This window comes from Podarcis pityusensis (assembly GCF_964106645.2).
Source record: "Podarcis pityusensis genome assembly, chromosome: 15".
NCBI classification, from domain to species: domain Eukaryota; kingdom Metazoa; phylum Chordata; class Lepidosauria; order Squamata; family Lacertidae; genus Podarcis; species Podarcis pityusensis.
Window position 1 is genome coordinate 6939931 of NC_138040.1, and position 21863 is coordinate 6961793.

The window sequence follows — 21863 nt, forward strand, 5'->3', positions numbered from 1 at the left end:
GGAATTCTATAGATGTGTCTCCTTTAGACTCCATCTGCACCACACATCTAAAGCAGTATTGTGTCTGCTAGAGCAGTGGTTCCCAATTAGCTAAGTACCACACACACAGACACACACACAGACACACACACAGACACACACACACACACACACACACACACTGTTTTTCAAAAGCCAAGACATGGGCCCCCTACTTTTGAAAATGTTGATGTCTCTGTGGTAGTTTTTGTTATGTCAGCAGTGCCACAGATGCCCTGGGTGGGTTACATGGATCCCCGGATCTGTGGGCCACCAATTGGGAACCGCTGCCCTAGAGAATCTGCAGTTTCCCCTGAGTGCTGAGAGTTGTTAGCGGGAACCCCTATTCCCCACACAGAGCTTCAATTCCCAGAGTGGTTTAACAGTCAGCCACTCTGGGAATTGTGGTTCTGTGAGGGGAACAGGAGGGTCTCCTAACAACTCTCAACTCCCAAAGCAGCATCACCGGAGCTGTTTTGTAGAATCTCCGTTCTTTACCGGCTGAAACGCCGAAGCTGGAACCTGAAAAACAATAATAACCAAAGAGAATTTGTCTCCCCCTGTCAAATGTAATCCCAAATGTAAGTTGCCACACCTGTGCCGTTCTGGAGTCCGTCACCTCCTTGTACAGACTTATGTCTAGATAATAACCGGACTCATTGGTCAGGAAGAGCCGGATGGGAATCGCCTTGCCGGTCGGCGTCAACCGAATGTTGATCTTCAGCTCCGCCTGGAGGACTCTGAGCTTCCACAAGCGGCTGCCATAGCGCATCACCATGCTCCGTACAGACTCTTCAATCTGAATGATGAAGGCAAGAAAAGACTGGTCATGGAGAGGCCCAAGTCAACCATTACTGCAAGTAGTGCAGAGTGTGGGTGAAACTTGTACAAACTGTGTGAATTCCCCCTCCTCTGTAAAGAGCTCGTTCGCAGAGCATCTGCTTTGCATGCAGGTCTCACATTCGATCCCTGGCATCTCCAGGTAGGGCTGAGACTTTCCCCAGTCTGAAACCCTGGACAGCAGCCTCTATTCAGGGTAGACCTGAACAGCTTCAACCTTGGCTCCCCGGCTACTGTTGGACTACAACTCCCTTCAGATCCCTCTGCCAGCTCAGCCAATGGCTGGGGGTGATGGAAGCTGTGGTCCAGCAACAGCAGAAGAAACAAGGTTGAAGCACTCCTGTAGACAACGCAGATGGACCAGTGGCCTCAATACATGGCAGATTCTTGTGTGGTGGGCTCTTTCTCACTGGAGGTGTTCAATAGCAGACCACAACTGCTAGGGATGCTGCAGCTGCATCCTCCACTGTGGATCTCGCCCTGAGCAATGGGCTAGGCTAGATCCGGACGGCCCAACTTTTCCTACCAAGAGTACTTCCAAGCAGTACCTGAGGGCTGCACACAGCGCACAGCAGGGAGGAAGCAAGGCCAAAATTGGAGGGCCACCCCAGCCCTTGTGCTGCCTTCCCAAAGCCAGCTCAGAAAGGCGCCTGGCTTTGGGAAAGAGGTCCAAGGTTCTCGCAAAGTCCTAGAGACCTCCCATCTCCCAAAAAGACCTTGAGGGTCGCACATGGCTCTCAGATTACACGTTGCACCACCCTGGGACTAGATGACTAGATTTGAGTACCTCCCAGTTCTTTGAGCCTATAAAATCCTCACCCCCATCTTCTTAATATTCCAAGAAACCAGAGAGCAGCATTAAGAGCAAAATTCTCTGCAAACATTTCCTTTTTTAAAAAACACCATTTACGTCCCTGCGTTTCACTGCAGCTACGACGCCTTAAATCAACAAGGCAATTACCGCTCGGAGGCCCGTTCCTCTGCCGTTTTATTAAACTTTCTAATATACTGCTGTTTGGTAAATAGTGCATATTAAAAGGCAGGCAATCGGAAGGCAGGTCTTAATGTTCTCTCTCAAACTGCCTCTTTTCCCAAAGCCCCTCTGGGAGACACTCTTCCTGCAGCTCCTGCAAAAGGAAACCCCTGCGGGCTTGGAGGCACCTGAGAAGCAGAACACTCAGAGAAGTGCCTTGCCACACTCCTTGCTTCAAATACGCTGCTAATCCAGTTTTTCTAACTGGTGGCGGTCAAGGCATGGGGCGACCCACCCTCAGCCATGTGGCTGGCCAGAGGGAAGTAGGAACCATAGCCAGCCTGTGGTACAAAGAGCCAGACTTGCTACTTCAGCTCTGGGGTACCCTAGACCAGTCCCTACCTGCACTGTATCTTTAAAGCAGCACCATACAGCTATCAACAGCCACGGGAATGTTTCTTTGAGGTGCTGTGAGTTGTTAGGAGGCCCCTATGCCCCTCAAGAGAATCTGCCATTTTCTGAGTTCCCTAAGAAGAGGGATTGACCTCTGAGCAACTCTGAGAACTGTAGCTCTGAGGGGCATGGGGTCTCCTAACAACTCTCAGCATCCTTAACAAATTAAGAGTTCCCAATATTCTTTGGGGGGAAAGCCATGGCAGTTAAAGTGGTATGATATTGCTTAAAACATACAGTACAGATGAGACCCCAGCACAACACTTATGGATTCCCCACCTCTGTCAAGTCCCAAACACACAACTCTCCCACATAATATTTATTCATCTTAGCTGCTCTCCAGTTTCGTAGACCGCCCTTCATCACTTTATTTTTTCACTTTATATTCCTTTATTTAGGAGAGGGAAAGCATATTCCTTTATTTAGCCCATTTCAAATATTTCGCAAGCACATAACTTAAAACCTAGTAAATGTCTCTCAGTCCATCCTGAACAACCACGTTTTCCTGTAATGGTTGAAAAGGACAAGAAAAATAAACCATAGTGCCTCGTGCAAAAATACTGAAAAGACGGGGCCATATCATCAACAAATTGGGTTAACAAGGACCAGAAGTCCAAAAACAGTGTTAAGTGTTCCAAATGCCGGCATGTTGGAACAGAGATCCAGTTTCCATCATCACTTTATAGCAGCGGTGGGCAACCTGTGGCCCTCTGGATGTTTCTGGACTCCATGGCAACATCTGGAGGGCCAAAGTTTCGTGAAGTCTGGCTTCATAGTGACCTCAGAACAGTTTCCAGACTACCAAAAAACACAGAAATATGCAATATTATAAGCTAGGGTTGTAGAGTGGTTAGGGTGTCAGTCTAGGACTTGGGACAGAAGGGTTCAAATCCCCACTCTGCCATGAAGCTCTCACTGGGAGACCTTGGGCCCAGTCCCTGCCTCTCTGCCTAACCTACCACACAGGGTTGTTGTGAGGACAGAATGGGGACAGAATGGGGAAGGGGAGGACCACTTGAGCTCCTTGGAGAAAATTAATACATATGTACATATGCATGACTTAAAACAGTCATTAAAAGGTAATTAAAAAACAAACGTACCAGCCTCAAAAAAGAAACCAACCTCATTGATTCACCCCAAATGCTCAAGGCAATGAAAACATGGGTTTTTTTAAACTGGATGGTGGAAAGTATCTCCCTCTCCATGTCAAGGGAGCAGCTTACCTTTGATGGGTCCATAATGACCGTCGGGACGAAGTTGAGGAAGATGTGGTTGCAGTCTGTGCGCACATTAGTGTTGTTGAAAGCCACCTCCAGCTCGTCCATAGCTTCCAGAAGCAAGCGCTCCCCCTCGTTCTGTAGATATTCGAAGGACGCCTCCTGCGGGCAGAGAAACCAAGCTGTTATTTAAGGATAACGGAAGAGCGTTGCTGCTGGATCAGGCCAGCGACCCATCTGATCGAGCATCCTGCCCTCCCAGCGGCCAACCAGATGCCCCTATGGGAAGCTCGCAAGCCAGGGCTTGAGCACAAAGAGCAACTCTCCCCAATTGCAACTGGCGTTCAGAGGCACAGTCCCTGGGACAGCAGAGGAAGAGTACAGCCTCACAACTAGCGGCCACCTTGATCCTCCATGTATTTGTCTTTAAGAAATTAAGTGGAACCCTGCTGGATCCGGCCAAAGGCATCCTGTTCTCGTAATAAGCACTCATGAGCTTGCAAGCAGGGCCTGAGCACGAGAGCACACTCCCCTCCCTTGGTTTTGTGCAGCTGGTTTTCAGAAGCTGGCTGCCTCTGACAGTGGGAGCAGAACACAGCCATTGTGGGCAGCGTAAGAGTCCAAAAGCAGGACCTGAGCACAGCACACCCTCTCCAATTCTCAGCTACTAGTCAGCTGCAGTGGAGGTAAAGCACAGGCATAGGGCCTAGCAGCTAGAGATGGTTAGAAATATTAACGGACCCCACATAAGAAGAGCCCTGCAGCTGGATCCGGCCAAAGGGTCATCTGGTCCAGCATCTGGTTCTCACAGATGCCCCCAATGGGAAGCCCACAAGCAGTTCTTAGGGTGACTTACATGAGACATGACAGAACACCGAAAAAGAAAATGTAACACAGGCAACTCCCCATTTACGTGGATTCAAGACACGTGTCACTGTGCACACACTCATCACAAACAAAACCTGGGAGGGGCACAAAAAAAGGTCAAAAACGGCACCTAGCAATCCCATGAGCCTTTGCAGGTGTAATCCCATGAGCCTTCACACTGATGTTTCAGGCCAGCGGAGAGTTGGAGTTTGAGCAAGGTTTGGAGGGAGTGGAGTTTGGTGGTCTAGTCAGTGCTGCTGGTTTTTAAAAGGTTTTTCAAGGGCTTCCAGAGTTTGCAGGCTTTCTCAGTGGTGTTCCCAATATATGTGATTTCACTTAAGCACGTGGTGCCTTGGAACGTAACCTCCGCTTAAATGGAGAGTTGCTTGTAAATGGCAACACCTTAAAATAAACACGCACAGCACCTCATCATCAGGTCGTGTGTCTTGCTCATAAATCAGCAAAGCCCACCTTGGTAACCAAGTCTGAGTGCCGGATGATCGCCCGCACAAAGAACCTGTAGTCGGTAACCTCAGCACCCGCCTCGACTTTTGCGGCGCCCAGGTAGAGATGCATCTTGTGGTTGGCACATGGAATGGCGGTGAGGTCAAAGTTGCGCATTCGGTTGAGTTCCAGCTGGAAGGCCAAGGCCGGTTCCAAGTGGCGGTAAATTCTGTCTTCTTCAAACTGGGAATGGAAATCCAACCATATATATATTTGGGTGATTTGTAGGAGTGGGCAGGATATACTTTATAAGCACAGATAGACAGATATTAGAAAGTAAATGAAAATATTAAAAAATGGTATAAAGATTACGTTGCTAAGCTTAGAAGTACAAAGACAAATAATTACACTGATGTGTATCTGTATCACAAGTATACACACACTTTCTATATTTTGGAAAGTTGTTGGTTTGCTATGTGTTTGGGCAAAGTGTTGCTTTGAGGATATGAATCCATTTCCAATTCAGAAGACAGAAGCAGTGAATTAGCTAGTGCTTACCTTATCCCTCGCCCGGAATGTGAAAAATTTGGGGAATTCCCTCTGTCCCAAAAAGAGAAAGAGTGAAATTAGCCTCAGAAAACATCACCTGCCATTATTCTCTCACCTATAGATAGAAAGGGTGTTCTAACCGTAGTCACCATTGTTAAAAAGAATGATCCTCTGGCTGTAAACCACCCACCAACAAAACCACCATTTAAAAAGTTGCCCAGTTTTTTTAAATACACTGCTGTTGCTTTAATTTCTGATTTTAAGCTGCCCTTGAACATTGCTCTCCAATAGAAAGGTGGGATATAAACACTTCTAAAAAAACAAACCTTTTAGATTTTAAATACGAATCTTAAGAAGGGAGCAGGAAAGCCAAATATTTTACAGAGTATTATTTAATGCTGTGTTCACATCTCACACTAAACCATGATTTAACATAGCCTTTCCCAACCAGGTGCTTTCCAGATGTTTTGGACTACAACTCCCATGGAGTTCAACAGAACTTGCTCCCAGGTGAAACTGACACAGCATTGCAGCCTAAAGCCGGTTTGTCATTCCTAGCAATCTCAGTTTGGAGGAGTGTGGAAGACATAAGGATACCCAAGAGAAAATTCTCTTTGCACTTGGGCCAACTCCATTTCCCATAATTCCTCAGGAGAAGCCATGACTGTTAAAACTGATATTCAAGGAATATGACGTTTGCAGCTTAGGTATGCCCCTGTATTTGCAAAAGTTGGTTGAGGCCTAAAAGGATAGGACATAGAAAATCATAGGATATGGGTTGCATCCATGGCATACATTTAAAGCACGCTTATGCCACTTCAACAGCCATGGCTTCTCCCAAAGAATCCTGGGAGTTGTAGTTTGTAAAAAGTCTCCTAGCAACTCACAGTATCCTTAACAAACTACAGCTTCCAGGAGGAAAGTAAGGGGGGGGGGGGAAGTGATTAGGAAGATAATGAAAATGCCCACCCCTCTTGCCTTACTCTCCAAATACTGCCAATTTGTCCTTCTAGCACCCATGCACATGCTATTGCTAGTGTAATTTAATATTTTTCCCCTAAAGAAGACATCCCATCTAACATTTTCAGGCAAATATACTAACTAAATGTGCACATGCGCACAAACATGCAAATCCTCAGGGTTTTGCTACCAAAATTCCCCCCTCCAAAAAAAATAAAAATTAAAGAAATCTCCCTTCCTAGATGGAGGAATTATGCTCCCGCTGTGTTCTAATCAACCAACCATCATCAAGACAATCAGAATAATTCGCCTAAATTAACCAATCAAGACACCCTGCAAATTGGAGAATGCAGAAAGCTACACGAGAAAAAAAATCATCATAGCTGGTTATTATACTAATAATCGCGTTAAAAACCTAATGAGATGAGGAAATTGGAAGCTTGCTGGAGCAGCTCTCTATTACCTCAACATGCTGAGAACTAATTATATAGACTGTAATTAAAACACAAAATAAACCCAAGCCAAGGCCCCTGAGTTACGTTGACAGGCGGTCCGGTAACAAAGAGGAGGGACTATTAATGACCGAGCCAAAGACTCTCCGAAGGGCGAGGCGAAGCTCTCCAAAAAAATCTCTCGACACAAGAGACCTCCTCTGCAAAACACAGAGCATCTCCACCAGCAGGAACCGGCCCATCTGAACAAAGCCATAAGTTGTCTGATCAGAAGTTCAAGCCTTGCTTTCCCAGGAAGATAGCTCAGAAAGTAGTGGAGGCTGGTACCCGTAGGAACTGGTGGGGTAGAAGGCAAGGAGCCCCAACTGTAGGGAGAGCCAGAGAATTCTGGCTTTGTCCCCATCCTCCTCCCAGCTGAGTTCTACAAGGGCGACACTGAAGTGACGGAAGACGAAGCTGGCGGCAAGTGTCACCCTGTAAGAAGCCAGACATGCAAAATGTCCCAAGTTCATGTCTTGCTATACCCAGGCAGGGCTGGGAAGGGCTCTTGCTTAAAACCCTGTTGTTGGGACAACAGCTCCCATCATCTGGCTGGAAGGACACATGCCCCACCCCGATGACAGACAATCTAGAGCTAGACCTGGGATTGGGAGTCTCAGTCCTGGGGGGCCAAATCTGGCCCTCCAGGGCTATTGGACTGGCCCTCGGGATTCTCCCTAGACCACCCCCACCCTCACTTGCTTCCTGCCCTGCCCACCACCCATGGTGGCCCCTGGAATGAGCTAGAGGGAACAACATCTCTCTGCATTATGGCAACTTCCTTCCTGCGTTCCCTGGGCTTCGAGGTGGTCTTTCCTGAGGTGCAACCCAGTCTTTCCTTTCTAACTACATTTCTGCCCTTCCTTTCGCCTGTAAAAGCTGCCGCTGCGGAATCCAAGCAGGACTTCCCCCTGCAAGCTGGAGGCAAAGCGTGTGGATTTATTCGCAAGCACTCAGAAAAACTCTCCCCTTCCTCAACTTATCCATTTTTATTCTCTCAAACCGCCCCGATTTCTCCTTGCTAAAGCCTCCAGGTTCTTGCTTAAGCTCTCCTGACTTTCCCCTGCTTCCTGTCTTAAAGCTGTTGATTGATTGGTATCTGTGTGTGAGTTTTAAGTTCGCTCCCATCAATAAAACCCGGGCAAAGCTGCTCACGCTACACAAAGCATTCTGGGAGAGGCTGGTGTGTGTGTGCGCACACACACAGGGGACAAAATACTCTTGCTCTTTTCCTTTTGCCTGCAGCCTAATCTCACTTATTACTCCACAGAGCACGGCTAATAGTCCTAACCCCAAACAAGAGAAAAATATTCCCAGTGATATCTATTTTTAAAGTGGAAGGAACACAAAGGAAGGAGAGAAGCAGATGGAAACTGGACCAAGAAAGCCTGTGTTGCAGTAGCTGTTTTCAGATACTCACGTTTTTAAAATATGCTTTTGTTTTAATTTGTACTGCTTGTGGTTCTGTTGTTGACCCCACCCACCCTTCGAAAAGCTTGTTTGGTAGGAAAGGTAGGATAAAAATTCACACTTTTAAAATTTATTTAACAAGATGTATATACCACTTGATTGTAGTGAAACCTCTGAGCGATTTGCCATAAAAATTAAAATGATCAATTAAAACAGTCAAAAACTTAATAATAAAAGATACACTGCATATATGAAGTAAACTGAAGAGAATATTGATAGCATAGCTCAGATAATACAACAACAGTAAAAAAAAAAAAAAAAGAGTGGGGAAGGTTTGCTTGTTTAGCTTTAATAGCTAAAGATATTTCTGACCATAAGATATATGGGGTCATTTTTGCTGAATATGCCAAGTTGGACTTGGAATATATGAAGAATCCAAAACAGTGCACAGTATAACAACTGATCATAATGATCAACACAAACACTGTCCTAAAATATTGTACCAACAATTAAACCCGCAGCACATCAAACAGTTACACAATTCATGATGTACTTTGGGGGGGCTGAAGAAGCTAAAATGGGCTATGAGTATATGAAGGCCTACTAATCCTCAGATGGGTACATAAAAATTCAGCCCAACCATAAAGGGGCAACTGATCTGCAATAATTCACCTGTTGGGCATGTGTTTTCCAGGTTAGATTTCAAGCTATGCTCACAGAATCTCTGACCGCTAATTTCTTTAACAGGTCAACAAGGGACCAACTGTTCTTTGTGTTATGGGAGAGCGGCAACATCAGGAGGGCCCACAGCTTCCCTATCCCTGACAAACTGGAAACAGCTCTCATGGGGTCTCAGGCCAAAAACTTCCCAACCTTGCTACCCAAGATTCTTTGCATTAGAGGTGCTAAGGATGGTTAACCTAGAGCTCTTCCACCTGCAAAGCATCTTCACTATAAACGCCAGTTAGCTCAACCAGTTAGAGCGTGGCGCTTATAACTCCAAGGTCACAGGTTCTATTACTCTTCTGACACTGAGTACTAGGATTTTTTCCCCATGCATCCAGGGCATGGTGGCCTCATCTGGTATCGCTGCCTTAAGTTGTCCTGCTTCTGGACATCTGGCTGCACCACAGTCGACAGATTGGTCTAAGTCAGGGATGGAGTGACTGTACTGCAGTTATTACTGGACTGGACCTCAGCTACCATCACTGAAATTGAAACTGAAATACTTTATTGTCACTTGTACAACTTGTATACAGTGAGATTACACGAGCACCCCCCACTTAGCTCTCTTAGTCTTAATTCCCCTCGTTTGCTGACGCACACCCACCAAACCCAAAAGTCAGTTGCCCTGTTGTTATCTTTTCATTCAGCAGCCTAACAGCCCACGGATAGAAGCTGTTCTTTACCCTGTTGGTGCGACTAATCATGCTTCTATATCTTCTGCCTGAGGGCAGGAGATCAAGAAAGTGCCGGCCAGGGTGTGAATCATCCCTGAGAATTTTCCTCACTCTCCTGAGGTAACATTCTTCCGCTATTTCATCCCGCGGATTCACGGGACAGCCCATAATATCTTCTGCTGTATTCACCACCCTCTGTAGGGACTTTCTATCAGATGATGTCAAACCAGCATACCACACCGTGATGCAGTATGAAAGGACACTTTCTATTGTTGACCAATACCATTATCATCAGTGAGTATTGGCCAGGCTGGGCTAATGGGTGTTGGGAAGAGTCTCACAACATTACCAATGGCAAGACATTGACAATGGCTGAAACTTTCAAGAACTTGTGCTTGAGCTTGCTTTTCCCTCCCCCCTCCCTTTTCTTTTTCCTCGTATGCTACGTCCTTTTAAGAGTACGAGTCCAACAGCAGGGCCTGCCTTAGGACTGATTTGTAAACGCTGTAAGTAAACTTCTGCAGGTCCATCACTGACTTAAACATAAATTTAAGGGGGGGGGGGACAAACCCTTTCCAAGTACACTAAGAAACTGGAAAACCTGGAACTCCCCATCCCTCCCAACCAACACCTTTTACTTACATGAAATCTTTGGTCCACCTCACAGTTGACCTGTTTCCTGAAATCCTTATGGGCAATAAATAAATAAAAAGAGAGAGGCACACAGAAAGGCGGAGCAGGGTGACAGGAAGGATAAAGGGGAGGGGGGGAAGCAGAAGAAAGCTAGCAATTAGTATATAAATTAAAAACAAATTAAGGCAAAAATCACAAGCAGCTCAATATTGTCATCATCCTCAATTCTCAATTAATTTTCTTGAGAGAGAGAGAGGGAGCTTATTGAAAAACCATTGCGCAGTTGGAGATGCACAAATAAAATAAAAAGCAATCATGAACAGGACTCCTCCCTCTCCCATTCACCCCCATTAAAAATAAGGTTTGCAATAACGTGAAGACTGCATTTAAAAGCAAACTATGAGACACACAAATGAAGGGAGAGAGAGAGATATCAAAATACCTTTTGCGCCACAAGGAAAGTCAGTCGCCGGATGCCATGGTCAATCAGGACGGATTTCTGGAAGAAAAAAAGAAGCAAAATGGGAGGAAGCATACAGGAAAATCCAAACTTGGGAGTAGGTGGCTTTGTGTTTTGTTAAACGCCATTTCTCAAACAGAATTTATCACACAAAAGCCTAATGGAAGAATGGTAAATAATGCACGTGCATAAAATTAAAGCAACAGATCGAGGGAACACAAAAAGTAAGGAGGTCATGGTTTAAAAGTTCCTAAAAGGTCTGGGAATTTTCAATTTAAAAAAGCTTTCACCAGGTGTGAGGGGGAAATTACAATGCAGGTTTCAGGTGAACCTCTCTGGGGTGAGTATTGTAGATTCAGGGGGCCACAGCTAAGGCAACCCTCTCTCACACATACTAAGAGATCTACATGTGATTCATTCCCATTGAGAGGTGGTGAGGTCAGAGACTAAGAGACAGGCCATTTTGTCCAAAATGTTTTGCATTTAACTGCCCCTCAGATTTCCTCTTGGGGGTGGGTGGGAGGGGGGCTTAAGTCTTCCTCACAAGGACCACCTCTCCCCACATGAACCTACCCACGTTAATCATCAAAAGGTGGCAACACACAAACAGGGCCTTCTCAGTGGTAGCTCCCATTTTGGGAGGCCGAGTCAGGACGATGCAGATGGATGGTTTCCTGGGGGGGGGAATCCAGCCAGATGGGGAGGCCTCTGCCAGATCGGGGTGGGGTGGGGAGGGCTTTGCAGAGAGGGTCCTGGCTGGGTCCAAGTGTCGGGGGGTGGTCCCTCAACCTGTTCTCTTGATTCACCTGTCCCTACAAGTCCTGCCTGACCCTGCAGCCTTGCTTTTCCCTCCACAGATGTCAGCACCTATCTCCCATACCTCCCATACCACACTACCAATAATAATAATATTTATACCCCGCCGATCTGGCTGGGTTTCCCTAGCCCTGCCTCTCCAAAGAGGGAAGAGGCATCCTCCCCATCACCTAGGTCCCAGAGGTGCCAAAGAAAGGATGAACAGATAGACGAAGCAGACCCCGCCGTCAAGACAAAGGGCTTGAAGAATCATTGGTGTACTGGGTTGAAGCTGCTCAATTCTTTAATATAGGATAGCAAACGGGGTGTGTATGCGTGTCAGTGTTGGGTTGCCTCAGCTTTGAGTAGTTATATCACCTGCCTTTGTGCATCCACGTCTTGGGTTCCCTATGCACACTGCCTGCTGTGCCTTAGACCAGAGATTCACAGATGTATCCAATCTAAACATCAAAGACTTTGGAAAGGATCCACCCTTGAATTCTTCTTCTTCAACAACTGGGAGCCAAGAACATGGGGAATGACATCCCAGAGAAGCAACCCTGGCTCCACTGCTTTGTGCTTTTAAGCACCAGGCTAAAACATTTCTGTTCTCACGGGCCTTTGATCGTTAATTGGGAGGGTAGTGAATTATACTTTTTTTTTTTTTAAAAAAAGAAGTTTTTCTTGCACCTTTCCCCACAAAAACACAAACAACAAAGCAGTAAAAGATCACCACAGTGACACAAAGCATGAGGAAAACGGAGTAGAGAACAAAGGAAAAAACCTCTAGCGTTCTGAAACTGCAGGTCTGGCTGAAACTACTGAATTGAACCAAAAAGAAAGATGGGGTGCTGGCGATCATACTGTGAGATACACATTTTTGAACTTTTGGAGGGAGTGCGTTTTGGTATTGTGTTCTATGGCTGTTTCGTGTGAAGCTTCAATGCCTTTCATGCTGCAAAGGCACTCTTCCGTTTGTGTGAAATGCAACAAATAAATGGCATAAATACTGAACACTCCCCGCATGTTTGGAATGAGGAGATGGGTCCTCTGGGTCAAAGGACATACCGTATTTTTCGCACTATAGGACGCACTTTTTCCCCTCCAAAAATGAAGGGGAAATGTGTGTGCGTCCTATGGTGCGAATGCAGGCTTTCACTGAAGCCTGGAGAGCGAGAGGGGTCGGTGCGCACCGACCCCTCTCGCTCTCCAGGCTTCAGGAGAGCCCCAGCGCCAGCCCCACAAGGTCGGGGGACAGAGGGAGGCGGAACGCCGCCATCCCGCTGTCTCCCGAAGTGGTTTGGAGGCTGACGGTGGGGAGACCCCGCCGCCGGCCCCACAAGCTCCGGGGACAGCTGGGAGGCGCAGCGCGTCTTCCTGCTGTCCCCGGACCTGATCTCAAGGCGGGCAGCAGGGAGAAGAGCGCTTCTCCCCGCTGCCTGCCCCGCAAGCTCCGGGGACAGCTGGGAGGCGCAGCGCGTCTCCCCGCTGTCCCCGGACCTGATCTCAAGGCGGGCGGCAGGGAGAAGAGCGCTTCTCCCCGCTGCCTGCCCCCAAGCTCCGGGGACAGCTGGGAGACGCAGCGCGTCTTCCCGCTGTCCCCGGACCTGATCTCAAGGCGGGCGGCAGGGAGAAGAGCGCTTCTCCCCGCTGCCTGCCCCCAAGCTCCGGGGACAGCAGGGAGACGCAGCGCGTCTTCCCGCTGTCCCCGGACCTGATCTCAAGGCGGGCGGCAGGGAGAAGAGCGCTTCTCCCCGCTGCCTGCCCCCAAGCTCCGGGGACAGCTGGGAGGCGCAGCGCGTCTCCCCGCTGTCCCCGGACCTGATCTGAAGGCGGGCGGCGGGGAGAAGAGCGCTTCTCCCCGCTGCCTGCCCCCAAGCTCCGGGGACAGCTGGGAGACGCAGCGCTTCTTCCCGCTGTCCCCGGACTTGATCTCAAGGCGGGCGGCAGGGAGAAGAGCGCTTCTCCCCACTGCCTGCCCCCAAGCTCCGGGGACAGCTGGGAGACGCAGCGCGTCTTCCTGCTGTCCCCGGACCTGATCTGAAGGCGGGCGGCGGGGAGAAGAGCGCTTCTCCCCACTGCCTGCCCCGCAAGCGCCTGGGGGGGAAATAATTTTTTTTTCTTTATTTTCCCCCCAAAAAACTTGATGCGTCCTATGGGCCGGTGCGTCCTATGGTGCGAAAAATACGGTAATATCTGGGTTGACTGGGATTGCTCAGTTGGCAGAGCACAGGACTCTTAATCTCAGGGTTGTGGGTTTGAGCCCCATGTTGGGTGAAAGATTCCTGCTCTGCAGGGAGTTGGACTAGATGTTCCTCACGGTCCTTTCCAACTCTGCAATTCAGTGATTCTGTGACTGGCCCCTTTCACCGTAGCAAAAGCCTTAGATAGGAGCCATAGCCATCAACAGCCATCTCCTCCAGCCTCCTGTTCTCACAGGAGCCAGCCAAATGCCTGTGGGAAACCAGGAAGCAGGATTTGAGCACAAGAGCCCTTTCCACACCTGTGGTTTCCAGCATTCAAAAGCGTAGCTGTCCCCAATTGTGGAGGCAGAACATAGCCATTGTAGCTAGTGGCCATTGGCAGCCATCTCTCCATGACACTGCCTGATACTGCCCAAATTGGTGGCCATCACTGTCTCACACTGCGGGAGTGAGTTCCATAGATTAATCATGCATTTCCCACTGCCTATTGCCTTCAGAAGGGACACGGGTGGCGCTGTGGGTTAAGTCACAGAGCCTAGGACTTGCTGATCAGAAGGTCGGCGGTTTGAATCCCCGTGACGAGGTGAGCTGTTGTTCGGTCCCTGCTCCTGCCAACCTAGCAATTAGATAAATAGATACCGCTGCGTCGGGAAGGTAAACGGCGTTTCCGTGCGCTGGTCTGGTTCGCCAGAAGCGGCTTAGTCATGCTGGCCACATGACCTGGAAGCTGTACTCTGGCTCCCTCGGCCAATAAAGCGAGATGAGCGCTGCAACCCCAGAGTCGGCCACGACTGGACCTAATGGTCAGGGATCCCTTTGCCTTTACCTTTATTGCCTTCAGAAGGTATGATGAGCCTGCGGGATCAGGTGACTAACCCCCGCCACCATCCCTGTCCTCCCAGCGGCTGACCAGATGCCCATGGGAAGCCCACAAGTTGGACATGAGGACGATAGCAACCTTCTCCACTTGTGAGTCATGGCAACTGCTATCCAGAGGCTCAATGCCTCTGACAATGGCAATAGAACACAGCCATTTGTGGCCAGTAGCTGTATCTGATAGCCTTGTTCCTCCGTGAATTCGTCTAATCACCTTTTACAGTGGCGGCTGTTTCGTTGGAAATGCCCTTTCTCCCCCCAACCCGCTTACTAACCTAGAAATGGGGGGAAGCGTAACTAGAAATGGAGAGAGCCAGAGAAAAAGAGGGCTCCGATTCCACAACACCAGGAGCAAAAAACCCGCCCCTTTCCAGCACAGGCGACAATGCTTTCGCTAAGGTTAAAACCCTTTCGAAAATGAGCATCGGGGCAGCCGTAGAGAGAGAAAGGAAGAAAATAACTTTAATAATAATGATGTGATTTTTATTTTTTTATTTTTTTAAAAAAAAATGTTATTGCTTTTAAAATTCCACAAGTGTCAGACAATAAGTATATAGCAACGGGATTCTGATTACATTGTAATAATGCAGACCTCCCAGCGACTCAACAGCTATTATAGCGCTATTAGAGACTAGCACCTGGAGAAACTCCATTTCCACTGACTGCCTCAATCTCCTCCACAAGTCATTTACAAGTATACGATCCTAATTTCTATCAAAAATAGAAGGGGGGGAGAGGGAACGGAGGGGGAAACCCTTTTCACGACATGCTGGGACTGGAAAATTATTTGGACAATTTGGATCAAGCTATTTGATAGCTTAATGCGCAACACCTCCCTCTCCTCCTGTTAAAGACACGCACACACTCTTAAAAAAAATGCCTCAAGCATCTTCATGCTAATGAGAGAGAGAAAACTAGTTTGGTACTTTATTTATAAAAAGGGAGAAAGAAAAATTCTGAGATGGATAGAATAATGTATTGCTGGAGAGGGGGACGGTCAAGCTGCGATGCATTTTTATCTGCGCGTTCCTATCCACCGTCATTTCTTTGATTTAATCTTCTCTGCACTGGTTTTGGCGTTTGACCAGTCCAATAAAAAAAATTAAGAGATTTAAACCAGTTAAGAATTTAAAGCATTTAAATATTAGAACAATAACAAAGAGAAAGTATCTGAAGGTAGCTGAAGAAGTGTGCATGTACACAGAAGCTTATATCAAGAACAAATTTAGTTGGTCTCTAAGGTGCTACTAGGGACGCGGGTGGCGCTGTGGTCTAAACCACTGAGGCTAGGGCTTGCCCACTGGAAGGTTGGCGGTTCGAATCCCCGCAACGGGGTGAGCTCCTGTTACTCGCTCCTGCTCCTGCCAACCTAGCAGTTCGAAAGCACGTCTAAGTGCAAGTAGATAAATAGGTACCGCTCTGGCAGGAAGGTAAACGGCATTTCTGTGCACTGCTCTGGTTTCGCCAGAAGCGGCTTAGTCATGCTGGCCACATGACCTGGAAAAAACTATCTGCAGACAAACGTCGGCTCCCTTGGCCAGTAAAGTGAGATGAATGTGACTGGACTTAACTGTCAGGGGTCCTTTACCTTTTTTAAGGTGCTACTCGACAATTTTTTTATTTTATTTTTATATTTCGAAAGAGAAGAGAAGAATGCTCATTACAAAAGTGACTGTCTTCTAGAACAACCTTTGCCTAGCCAGATAGAGAAGTAACCTCAAACATCTGGACCAGGTAGGCAAAGGCTGTTCTACGGATTCCAGAGTCTGGTCCCTCCAGGAAACTTTTAGCACATGCTGTCAGATGCACAAGACAAGGAGATCAGAAGACTTCTAACATTCAGTGAACCACAATTGTTCATTTTGTGCAAGGCAAAAACTGTGGTTAGTTGAAAACCATGGTTTGTCTGAATAAGCCAAGAGCAAACCATGGTTTCTGACCTTGGCGTGTTCAGACAACTGAAATTCTAAGCCAGCTGCAGTTCCCATTAACCAACAAACTGTGCTTTGTTGAAAATGGAAATGGATGCTTCTGATCTCCTCGTGGTCATGGTGGAGATAGAAGTGGAAGCACATTAGCCTGAGGATGACTGGCACAGCACTAAACTATGGTTTCGTGTAATGTCCAAAAGTGGCCACTGACCCACCACCAACTACCTGCTTCTGCTGCTGCCACCTGCCCTGCCACAAGTGCCGTCACCACCAATGCTTATTTCAGGCAAGATCACGGCATGGCTGACTCCAGAGTTTCACAGAATTAGCTTAGAAGGGTAGCTTTTCCTTCAGAATTTCATTTCTAGGAGACTAGGTCCCTGCCTGAGGCCAATGAAGGCCTTTGTGGGTGTCATGAACGCAACATTAGCAACCTCTGATGTGGATGGTGAAGTTTCTGCCGCTGAGGACACAGCAGCAGAGGTGAAATCACTGCACCCCCAGTCGTCCCCCCCCGCATTTAAAACCTGACATAGGGAAGAGGAGGTTGATGCGAAGGGGAAGAAGGGAAAAATAGATCCAACCCGCTTAGCGACAGGTACCTTGGTTTGCGTGAATTCTCTGAACATGCTGGCCAGCCCTTCGTCATCGATGTCGCAATCGGTCTTAATGGCGACGTTGAGGATGTGAATTGGCTCGTCTCTGGCACTCTGGAGTAAAACAAACAAAACAATGTGCCTTAGAATGTACCAAAGTGCTTTTCTGGCACGTTCTGGGAAAATGTAACCAAGTTTTCAAAAAAATAAGGATACGAATCCTTGCTCTGGTAAGTGTGAGACAAGACTACTGCAAGGCACTCTATGTGGGGCTGCCCTTGGAGATGGTCCGGTAGCTGAAGCAACTGCAGAAAGTTTTAGTGACAAGGAATTTTACTATCACAATGAAGGTGATGAAGTGGGAGGGCTTCTGTGAACAGCCACAGACACGATCCCATCCGACAGAGTCAAAAACCCCACCTTGGTGTCAAATGCACCCCCTTTCAATATTCCTATCTGTTAGTACAGACAAAGGTGTCATGGAATTCTACTCAGTGTTGATCCAGAGCAAAACTCCAATGTATGGTTAGCAGAGTAAAAACTTAAACACGTTGCAGGATTCCCAAAAAATAGACCAGAGGCAATTAATATTTCATCCAGCAGAGCTTCACTGCTACTGAAGGCAAATGCGCATAATGGTCACAAATCCAATACATTCAGGATTGGCACTGTCCATAAGAAATCCAGTTGCAGCAGGCTTAACTTAAACTTACAATAACTTAAAATAATTCTAAACTTTAACACTATACAGTGGTACCTCGGGTTACGAATTTAATTCGCTCCAGAGGTTTGTTCTTAACCTGAAACTGTTCTTAACCTGAGGAGTGCTTTTGCTAATGGGGCCTCCCGCTGCCACCGCGCAATTTCTATTCTCATCCTGGGGCAAAGTTCTCAACCCGAGGTACTACTTCCAGGTTAGTGGAGTTTGTAACCCAAAGTGTTTGTAACCCAAAGTACCACTGTATTCAGAACACTACACCAGAAGGAAAAGAGACAGAAAGAGAAAGTGAAACCGAGGCTCCTTCTGGCCGTACTTTTATAGTCAGCATGACCTTGACAGAGTCAGTTTAAGCCAGCTGTCCTCAGCTTCTCTGAAGGTATAACCCAAACATCATGAACCTTCTGCTTGTTTCTTTCACTCAGAGAAGCTTCCAGAACCCTCTTGAATTAATTAGAATAGGAAAGACCTCTACACATCAGATCATACTTTCTGCACTAAGAAATGCAAAATGACAAAAGGTAGCAAGCGGGTGATGTTGTACCTTATCTTCGTCATACAAGGACGGGTGACCTGCTTCCGGGAAGGTGGGGCTTTGAGGTGGAGAGTCACAAAAGCACCCCATGACTTCATCGAAGAGCCTGAAAGGAATGGAGAAGAAAAATAGCAGGCGCATACAACTGGCGGCAGAAGGGCTCTTTCCACACGGCCAGACCAAACACAACCAAAGTGTGTGTGTGTGTCCCTTGCCCTTTATCTGGCTTGCACAAGGCTACTGCAAGCCCCAGGCCCATATTAGGGATCTCGCAGACTGAATGAGCAACTCCTGCAATAAATGGCACAGCAGCACATTTATACCTAGCGTGCAGGAAGGGAGGAGTCCCCTATATCCGGGCGAAAGGATCAGGTGCATATAGCTCAGCTTTGTAACTGGACTGTTGAGCACAACCAAGAAAAAGACTATGAGAGCTGGCTTGGAGTAATAATAATAAAAAATAATAAAATTTTATTTATACCCCGCCCTCCCCAGCCGGTGCCAGGCTCAGGGAGGATAACACTGAAAAGGATATATCAAGAACTCTGGCCAAAAGTTTCAATATAAGGAATAATTCCTACTCAAGAGTTGAAATGAAAAACGTGTGTATTCTGCTAAGAATAACAGTTTGAAGCTAGTAGTAGATTTAAACACAACGTATAAGTATGATACTTTTAAAGTAATGGTAAGTTTGGATACAACGTTTAAGTGCAGAAATAATGTCGTTTCAAATATACAATGATATAGTACAAAGGTACAGAGAAACGCAAGAAAACTTGGATGCAATTATCTAAGACGCATGTCGAAATAGAAACATAAAAGAACTAAATGATACAGACTTCCAACAGATTTATAGTCGTCAAAAAACCGAGCTGAAGAAGGCGTGTACTCCGAAACAGGGCCCTGTCCTGGTTACCACCACTGAACCGTACATCTGATTCACACTCCGGATACTCCTTTTTGGCCCCATTTGATCCTTCATTCTTTATTCTTTATTCTAATTTTATATAATTTGGACTCTTTTTGACTGCTATTGAGACTTGTATAAAACAATTGTTGTGCACTGGTATTTCATGTACCTTTGTACTATATCATTGTACTGGTTACCACCACTGAACCGTACTATATCATTGTATATTTGAAACGACATTATTTCTGCACTTAAACGTTGTATCCAAACTTACCATTACTTTAAAACTATCATACTTATACGTTGTGTTTAAATCTACTACTAGCTTCAAACTGTTATTCTTAGCAGAATACACACGTTTTTCATTTCAACTCTTGAGTAGGAATTATTCCTTATATTGAAACTTTTGGCCAGAGTTCTTGATATATCCTTTTCAGGGAGGATAACACCAGTAAAATTACAATTAAAAAAACCCAATTTAAAATAGAGGTTAAAATATAATTTAAAATGCAGCCTCATTTTAATAGTAGCCCATAGATCAAAACCATAAGGGGAGGGAAACATAAGGGTCAGACTGAGTCCAAACCAAAGGCCAGGCGAAACAGCTCTGTCTTGCAGGCCCTACGGAAAGATGTCAAGTCCTGCAGGGCCCTAGTCTCTTGCGACAGAGCGTTCCACCAAGTTGGGGCCAGTACTGAAAAGGCCCTGGCCCTAGTTGAGACCAATCTAACCCCCTTGCAACTTGGGACCTCCAAGGTGTTGTCATTTATGGACCTTAAGGTCCTCCGCAGGGCATACCAGGAGAGGCGGTCCTGTAGGTACATGGGTCCTAGGCCTAGGTAGGGAGCAAAGATGGGTCACCTCTTCCTTTCAACCCACTTCAACTGGGAACTTAAGTTCGTGGTGGGGGGAAGGGGGGCATGCGGCACAAGACACTCTCCCAAACGCATTGACTCCTCCCCCTTGCTTACCGGACAAAGTCTTCAAAGGTTCGGAAGGAAACCATCCCGCCCATGCGTTGGCACGGAGGGGTGAACGAGTTGTCCAAGAGAACGTCGCTGACGCTGGCCACGTGCACCATCCCATAATGGTTGAGGTTGGACGAGAAGGACATTCTGGAACAGCAGTGTCAAATCAAGAGCATATGTTAGGGGGAGAGGCAGAGGCCCGAAGGCATCCATGAAGAGAGACGTGGTTTGAAACCACCTAAGAGGCTGGGCTTTGTGGGGCTTAAAAATAGAGGAGAAAACAAATACCCCACAAGAAGAGGGCTGTGTGTGTGTGTGTGTGAGAGAGAGAGAACTTGAGACTCAGAGTTCCAGAAAAAGGAAGGAACTCTGAACACCTGGTTGGATTTTGCAATGTAGTCCTATGTGTGCCACGTGGTGTTCAAGGAGACTTACACCTAGGGAAGCGTGCAGAGAAGGGTAGCCTCCATGCTTCCACTCATTCATTCATTCACCCGCTGCACTCTCTATATTCATACATTCACATGGCTGAACTGCACACGATGTGTGGCTGTCCCCTGGATTACACTTTCTGCTAATTAATTATCGTTTAAATAGAGCTTCGATAGAGCAGGGAGACCCTGGGACTAAGGGAGCATTAGATTTATCAGAGCAATCCATGAAGCAGCACAAAGTAAGGCAGGAGTTCCCCCTGGGGGGCACAAAACAACAATGCCCTTCAATGCACTTAAGTGCTATTCAGCTATCTCCAATACACTTGGAATGAAGCCAGATTAGGTTGTTGGGGAATTTGCTAAATAGGTGTTAAAGGGCTCCAGAAGGGGGGGGGGGAATGAATACAAACGGTGAACAGAAAGAGGAGACAAAACACACTCTGCTTCTTCCATTCTGTAGAGCCTTTTTTTTTATTTTAAGGAAAACAAGAAGCCAGAGGTGTTCTTTCAAGGCAGAACAATGTGTTGCCAGATTACTGCCCCTTAACACAAACAAGTATCAAAACTGTATCAAAAATATTTTTTTTAAAAAAACCCTTCAAGATTAGATTGCTGCAATGGACTCTACATGGAGCTTCCCTCATGCTTGATCTGAATGCTGCAGTTAGTGCGGAATGCTGCAGCCCAATTGCTGATGGGAGTGAGGCCTTGTCAGCATATAACACCTTTGCTCAGTCTGAACTGGTTGCAAACTTGCTACCAGGCCAAGTTCAAGGTGTTCCTGTTAGAATAAAAACCCTTAATAATTTGGGACCCATTTACCAATGAAATTCCCTTACTTACCCTACGTGCGCCCACTTCAATCGGCAGAACTGGCACCACTACAGGTGTCACATAATACCCCTTCTGCATTTGAAGAACTCAATTGTTTATAGTGTGGCAGCACCTGCCCTTTGGAACTCCCTGCCTATTGAAATCAAACAGGCACCTTCACTGTTTATAGACAAGCCTGCCCAGACACTTAGAAAGTTGAGGTGATTTTAATCTGTTTTAGTATTTTATTTTTCATGTTTTCAACGAGGGTTGCGATTTCCCCCTGACCCTCGATTTCACTGTTTTATCTTTTTTATACACCGCTTTGAGGTTATTTACAGTCAAGCGATGTGTGAATTTTATGAAAT

General features: G+C 46.7%; 1 protein-coding gene across 6 annotated transcripts in view; it reads right to left on the reverse strand.

Moving 5' to 3' along the window:
• Positions 1-21863, reverse strand: part of ACACA (acetyl-CoA carboxylase alpha) — a 195360-nt gene that overhangs the window by 83511 nt on the left and 89986 nt on the right. For 4 of the 6 annotated variants that reach the window (XM_080982739.1, XM_080982738.1, XM_080982742.1 and 1 more), the window contains 9 exons: positions 20252-20395; positions 18380-18476; positions 17124-17231; positions 10698-10754; positions 10265-10309; positions 5371-5412; positions 4840-5055; positions 3508-3663; positions 614-817 (listed from right to left, as the gene is read on the reverse strand). In XM_080982739.1, the coding sequence (XP_080838865.1) occupies positions 614-817; positions 3508-3663; positions 4840-5055; positions 5371-5412; positions 10265-10309; positions 10698-10754; positions 17124-17231; positions 18380-18476; positions 20252-20395 (1069 nt within the window). The remainder of the gene's footprint in view (positions 1-613; positions 818-3507; positions 3664-4839; positions 5056-5370; positions 5413-10264; positions 10310-10697; positions 10755-17123; positions 17232-18379; positions 18477-20251; positions 20396-21863) is intronic. The other 2 variants (XM_080982741.1, XM_080982740.1) reach the window with 1 other exon arrangement.